The 6830-nt window shown below is 41.9% G+C and overlaps 2 protein-coding genes across 2 annotated transcripts in view; one reads left to right on the forward strand and one right to left on the reverse strand.

Moving 5' to 3' along the window:
- On the forward strand, positions 1033-3325 carry LOC109842116 (pentatricopeptide repeat-containing protein At3g49240). Its single transcript, XM_020411027.1, has one exon. The coding sequence runs from the start codon at positions 1033-1035 to the stop codon at positions 2980-2982; it is 1950 nt and encodes a 649-aa protein (XP_020266616.1). The 3' UTR covers positions 2983-3325.
- LOC109840005 (E3 ubiquitin-protein ligase SINAT5) overlaps positions 5708-6830 on the reverse strand; it is a 5342-nt gene continuing 4219 nt past the window's right edge. The window contains exon 3 of the mRNA XM_020408492.1: positions 5708-6353. Coding sequence (XP_020264081.1) covers positions 5991-6353 — 363 coding nt within the window. The 3' untranslated portion in view covers positions 5708-5990. The remainder of the gene's footprint in view (positions 6354-6830) is intronic.

Here is a 6830-nt window from a genome sequence, read left to right on the forward strand (position 1 = left end):
GACATGCTTAGATCCGTATACTATACAAGCGGTGATGTGCTTACAAGATTGGTGAATGTACGAGAAGCGAACACAAGGCATCAATCGGATGACTGAAATTGAAGATAAATTTAAAGAGTTGGGACTAGCAGATAGGTATAAAGATTAGATAATATTCATCAAATTGTATTTTTTATTTCTTAGCTTTAAATTTGCAATGAATTATTTCGGAAAAAGTTATAAATGATAGTGATATAGGTGAGTAGGTGCCAACCTAATTGGGATGTACCCATCTATTGTGATGCGACAAATTCTAAAATAAATTTATACTTGTAAAGGATTTACTGATTATTAATAAAGAATTTATTTTTATCATCTTTTATTTTTATAATTTTTTGTACTTGTAATTTATGTCATTTCATAGTTAAAAAATTTATGTCATTTTCTATAATTTTTATGATTTATGGGGATTTTTAAAAATTTTAAAAAATTAAAAAAAATTAAAAAAAAAACGGAGCCCGACCCACTCAGGCCCGGGCCCGGGTCCGGACTTCGGTTTTGCTCGGCCCGGACGGACCCGGATGGACAACCCTATCATAAAGCGAGACTAATGGTAAGAGTGAGGGGATCTAAGTTTCGGAGGAAATAAAAGGAGAGGTAATTTGGTGATTGGTCATGTATGGCTATCAGTATTCTACACCCATTAACCTCTTATCATCAATGGATCTGGACGGATTGTCTAGCCGCAAGGCTAATTTCAACATTGTTACGAGATTCCGGGGGCTAATTTCAAATAATTAAGGTGTGGGGGGCAAATAGAAAATATGAAAGATCTCGGGGTTTGTTATTAAGAAACCCCGGAGGAATAACAAACCCCGGAGGAAGCATCCTTACGCAATTATACAAACATTTGGAGCCCATATGCAAAGAAGCCCAACAAATTCAATCCCCGCCGTCCATCCAAACGCCATCCCGGCCCAGTCGTCCCCCCAACAAAAAAAATCCCTCACAAAACCCCATCGATCCAAACCCAAAACCCTCGCATCCCCAGAAATGGCTCTCTCAAAACCCCTCTTCTTCTTCCACCTCAAAACCCTAACCCTAAGCACCTCCTTCACCCGCCTCCTCTCCTTCGTCACCCCCGAAGAGCCCGCTTCCGAGCGCCGCCGCCGCAAGCGCCGCCTCCGCACCAACCCTCCCCCCCCCCCCCCCCCCCAGCCTCAACAGCAGCGCATCCCCTCCAAAACCCCTATAAACCCTAACGCCCCCAAGATCCCCGAACCCCTCTCCGCCCTCGCCGGCAAACGCCTCAACCTCCACAACGAGATCCTAAACCTAATCCGGGTCAACGATCTCGACGAGGCCTCGCTTTTGGTCCGTCACTCGATCTATTCCAACTGCAAGCCGACGATCTTCACCTGCAACGCCGTTCTCCACGCGCTCCTCAGGCAATCCCGATACTCTGACTTGCTTTCCCTCCACCGGTTCATCACCCAGGCGTCGGTGGCCCCCACCGTGATCACCCACAACCTCCTGCTTGACACGGCCCTCGAGCACTATCGTCTCCTCGTCAAGGACGATGCCCCCATCAACCCCTCGCCGACGACGTATAGGATTCTCACCAAAGGGCTGGTTGATAATGGTAAGATCGATCAGGCCGTGGAGCTCAAGGACGAGATGATTGACAAGGGCTTCTGTGGGCCTGACGCTGCCGTCTATAACCTCATAATGTCGGGCTTTGTCAAGAAGGAGGAACCCGATAGGGTTATTGAGCTGTTTGAAGAGATGAAGGAGAAGATGGGAGGAGGGCAGGTCGAGGATGGGATTGTGTATGGGAATCTGATGAAAGGGTATTTCAAGAAGGGGATGGAGGCTGAGGCAATGGGGGTCTATGAAGAGGTTTTGGGAGAGGGGTCGAAGGTTAGATTCAATGCTGTGAGTTACAATTTGGTGCTTGAGGCTCTGACGAAGAATGGGAAGTTGGAGGAGGCCATCGGGTTGTTTGGTAGGATGATGGGTGAGCATTATCCTCCGAGGAAGCTCACAGTGAATTTGGGGAGCTTTAATGTGATGGTTGATGGGTATTGCGCTGCCGAGAGGTTTGATGATGCGATTGAGGTCTTTAGGAAAATGGAGGAGAAAAGATGCACCCCGGATACCCTGTCGTATAATAATCTTATTCAGCAGCTTGGGGAGAATAAGATGGTTGCAGAGGCTGAGGAGTTTTATAGAGAGATGGGCGAGAGAGAGATTAACCCCGACGAGTACACTTATGTTTTGCTCATGGAGGCTTGTTTCAGGGTGGATAGAGTTGATGATGCGATTGGGTATTTTAGAAAGATGGTGGAAGTGGGGTTGAAGCCTAATGCGAATTCATATAATAAGGTAATGGGAGGATTAGTGAATGTTGGAAGACTGGATGAAGCGAGGGAGTTCTTTGATTTGATGGTGGAGAAGGAGGTGAAACCGAATTTGTTGAGTTATGAGATGTTGGCCAAGGCTTTTGTTGAGGCTGGGAGGTTGGATGATGCTCTTAAGGCGGTTAAAGGGATACTGCTAGATGAGAATTTGAGCTTCAGTGATGATATGAAGGAGCTTGTGGAGGAGGCATTGAGGAAAGAAGGGAGAGAGGAGGATATGGGAAAGTTGTATGAAGAGGTGGAGAGAGAGAAGGCTGAGGCATTGGCCCGAGCAGAAGAAGAGAAGGCTAGAGCTGAGGCTCTTGCGAGGGAAGAAGAGGAGAAGAAGAAGGCAGAGGCTGCTGCTAAGGAGGCAGCTGCTGCTAGAGCTAGTGCTGCAGCTATCGAGTTAATGTCTGGACAGAAGAAATTGCTCCAGAGCAAAGAAGCAAAGGAAGAGGAGGCTGGACCTATTGCCTCTAGTTCTTTAAGAGCTTATAGCGATAAAGTACTTGAAAATGGAGGTGGGGAACCTCAGACCTTGAAGGAAGAAGAACCAAAGAATGAAACTGGGGAGACTGCCGAACAGGTAACATCTTCATGAGTTCGGACCCAATTGCAGAATTTATATTGAGACCTTGAGGAATAAAGTCAGCTTCATGTAGGTCTGTTTGTGTGCTTATCAGCATATGAGAAGTTTTACCAGAGAGTTACTCCTTCATGTTGTTTGTTGCAAGCTTTGAAGTCGATAAGTGTTAAAAATGAAGGCTTAGTTTAGTATGTTTCCATCCATTACGATCTGCAGTACATTCTCTGACATTGCTAATTAGTTAGGCATAATGTATGTTGGTTTTCTTTTTTTTTTCTTTGGGTTATATGAGACGCTTTTTAAAGTATGTTAGTACTATAAGTTTCTTTTGTCATAATTTGTTCGCATAGTTTGTTTATGTTACCGAGAGATTTATTTCCATAGTATCTAGCTATAATGTTTCTTTCATCCATTTTATTCTCACTGCGTGCTTTATTCATTATATAAACAATATTACGGTATTACCCTATCCAGAAATTTTTTTTAGGATGATCAAATCCATGTTACCTTGTTGTATGCCTATCGGCTATCACGCTTCCATATCAGCGCAATGTAGGTTGCAGTTTACTTAGTGATAATTGTTGATGAATTAGGGAAGGAACAATCAGCCTGAATTCCCATCTTGAAGGCTGCATGTGGATATCTCTAGCAAGCAAGGGACTTCAAGTTGCATGAAACCCAAATGCATAGTCTGTTGCATTTTCAATTAGATCACCAGCTAATCCGGCAGAGCCTACTAGAATGAGAATTGAGAGGAACCTAGTGAATCAATTGGAGACAGAACTTAGGTCATGAATTTTTGGCCATCACCATGCTATAGTGCTATTGAAGCTTTTATTGGTGAGGTGAAGTGCTAGATTGTCTCGCGAAGTTCTATAATTTTGTGTGTTAGATAGGTCAACCAGCTGGATAAATTGATTATCTGCTATGAAGATGCATACGTATTATGTATCATTTTCCAATGCTGCTCAGGAGATTCTAATGTTGAGGTCAACCATAAACTTGAACTGAAATCACGTTAGCAGTAGTGATGCTTCCAACATTTGAAAGCGTGAGCCGTAACCCCCCATTTGTCTTGCAGCCTTGTGGTGTACTTGACTCCTTGGTTAATGCTCAACTGGCTTGTTGACTTTCATCCTCTGCGTGAGTCGAGGAAGCTATCATTTTTATGACAATAATTGGCTTATTTTTATCTCATGATAAGAATGCTTCCACTTGATCCGTGCTATAGAATGCAGCCAGTTATACACTTGGTTTCCTCTGGCTCTACAGTTTCTTGAATTTCATAAATGAAGAATGCTCTGTGTTCCTACATCGAACACTTAGTTCACAGAAAGACGAAATCCACGTTACAGGCGCATATATTGTTAATTTCCTGAGGCAATATTTCAAGATGAATTTTGTTATATCTAATCATTTTTCAGCCTGAACGTTTCTTTTATGTTGAGGATTGTGTTACTGAAATGTGAAGTGTGGATTATTTATGATAGGTACCTGTGAAAGCCTGAAAGGTGAATAAACGAACCCTTTAATTGGACCCCAAAAAAGTGTATCAATATGTAATAGATTGCAAGTTTACCTCAAATGGTTAATAGTTGACAGAACAGCTTCTTAATTGATGGATCGAGTTCTTGTCTTGCCACTGCTAATTTATTAAAGCTTGCATTTTCATTTGCTGTTAATGTATGGAATTCAGTTAACTGCATGACTTCCATAAGTACATCTTAAGAACCGTTAAATAGGTCCTGGGTGCTTTCACTATCATAGAAAAATGTGCTTGCTTTCACTATAATAGAAAAATGTGTTTGCCCTGCTTTTGTTAAAAATATATTAAGCTGTTGCATGCAGATGATTAGAATTATCACTCTTTAGGTAAAAATCAAAATCATTGAACTTTGAGCATCTTTCTATAATAATGGAGATAGTTGAGGAGCATTTAATGCTTATTAATATATGACCTGAGGACACGTTATAGAAAATTAACTACCAGAAATGAAATTTTGGTAATGTTTGGGTTCAGGATTTTTCACTTTGGGATTCATGGGAACTAATTAACAAATGAAGTTTGATTGCGTTTTCTTTTGGGCAAAATATGGTACAGAACCTGCAATCTTTCTTAGCATCAATTGCTGCTTCCATCAAGTTACCGCATGCTGTTGCTACTATTACTTAGGCCACGCCAGGCACCAGAGAAATTTGGAAGATCCACTAAACTTTGGAAGCGAGTAAATATAATTGCATCAGAGTTTGCACCAATAGTCTTAACTTACCTATTGAAAATGTCCAGTAGAAATACTTCATGACATCAAATATACACCCAAAAGATATAAGCTCTAAGATCTGTGCATGAAACTTGAAGTCCGAGGATTCAATAATTGACATTCATTTGATACGTATTTAATGTTATGAATTTAAATGCGTTTGTCCCGGGACAATGCCTTCAACCGTACATTTCAATCTCAAGGTCGAAACTCGACGGAACAAGAAAAATGCTCTACATGGCAGATAGTTTGCTGTCGTTGGCAAAGCACTGCTGTAAATGAGCAGAAGAATTGATCGTGATCTCAACCCAAAATAAGCAACAGTACAAATACAGTCCATACAGAAACCAAGGCAGCGGATATAGAATATACCGACACAAAACCATACTTCACATCTAACAGAAGGAAATTTTTATCAACTCATATGTCTTGCAGACCTTCGTATGCTTCCAGCCAAATGCATAAACCAAAACCTCCTATACAGATTAAAGAGCATCGATGGTTCTTGATATTGATAACATCCACACAGAAAAGTGACAATATTAGGCGCTTACAACTCTGAGAAATAAACAGGGAGGAGTGGTTTGTACATCCATCTCATTCTGGCTGTAAGTTGAGAAACAAACAAAAGCTAAACGGGAGTGGTTTGAACATCATCTCACTTTAGCTACAAAAGATCGGTGTACAAACTCCTGACTCAATATAACAACATCCAAACACAAGAGGTGCACTATTACACAGACTTGAAGTAAACGCCGCAGATTAGCTACAAAGATTTGGTATACAAACTCCTGACTCGGGGTTTTGCTGCTCCTTCCATATTCTTCCAGTGACCCTCAGCTTCAGCTCCTTCCTATCACCTCCAGAGAAGAATAGAGCCATGTTCCTCTGGATTATGAGGCCATCATGGCTGTCCCGGACTTTGCGGTGGCTGTCTCTGATGCTCCTAGGGGTGCCTTCCCATATGAGCTTCCTACCATTAGCTCCAACCTCGAGGCTGTAGCAATAATTTCTAGCGTCGTTCTCATCTCCCATGAACCGAAGAAATGCCATGTACACAGGAGCCATCCCTAGCTGGAAGGCCTCGAAATGCAAGCAGAAATACTGCCCAAAACAGTTGAAGACCTGGCAAGAGGGACAAGCAAGTTTTCATCAGGAATAATGGATCAAACTTTTATCAAGAAAAATTCTGGATACAGTATACATTCATGAGGCACAACAGCATGATGGCTTGCAGCTATATGGATCCTAATATCATTTTACCTGGTAGCAAAGTGTATAACAGGCACCTGGACATATGAAAGTAAGTCCTTTGCACGTTGAGATATAGGGCACATATAAGTCCTTTATAAAGAGATTTGGGATCCAAATTGTTCAAGCATCATTTTCCCATTCCCTTCCATATATACTGCATTTCCTATCCTGTTCTCAAATCTTCTCTCCAGTTTTTTACACCCTAGCCTAGCTGAGTGTTATGTCACTCCCTCGCTCTTTGCTCTTAAAATTTCCATCCCCATATAGCATCACCAACATCAATTTCATAATATACCACTAACATCAACCTCTCATGAAACCAATACCATCGTTGCCATCGTCACTGCC

This window comes from Asparagus officinalis, chromosome 5 (genome assembly GCF_001876935.1).
Source record: "Asparagus officinalis chromosome 5, Aspof.V1, whole genome shotgun sequence".
Lineage (NCBI taxonomy): Eukaryota > Viridiplantae > Streptophyta > Magnoliopsida > Asparagales > Asparagaceae > Asparagus > Asparagus officinalis.

Excerpts from the sequence above, each read along its gene's own strand:
- LOC109842116 (XM_020411027.1), top strand. The coding sequence starts at position 1,033 with ATGGCTCTCTCAAAACCCCTCTTCTTCTTCCACCTCAAAACCCTAACC.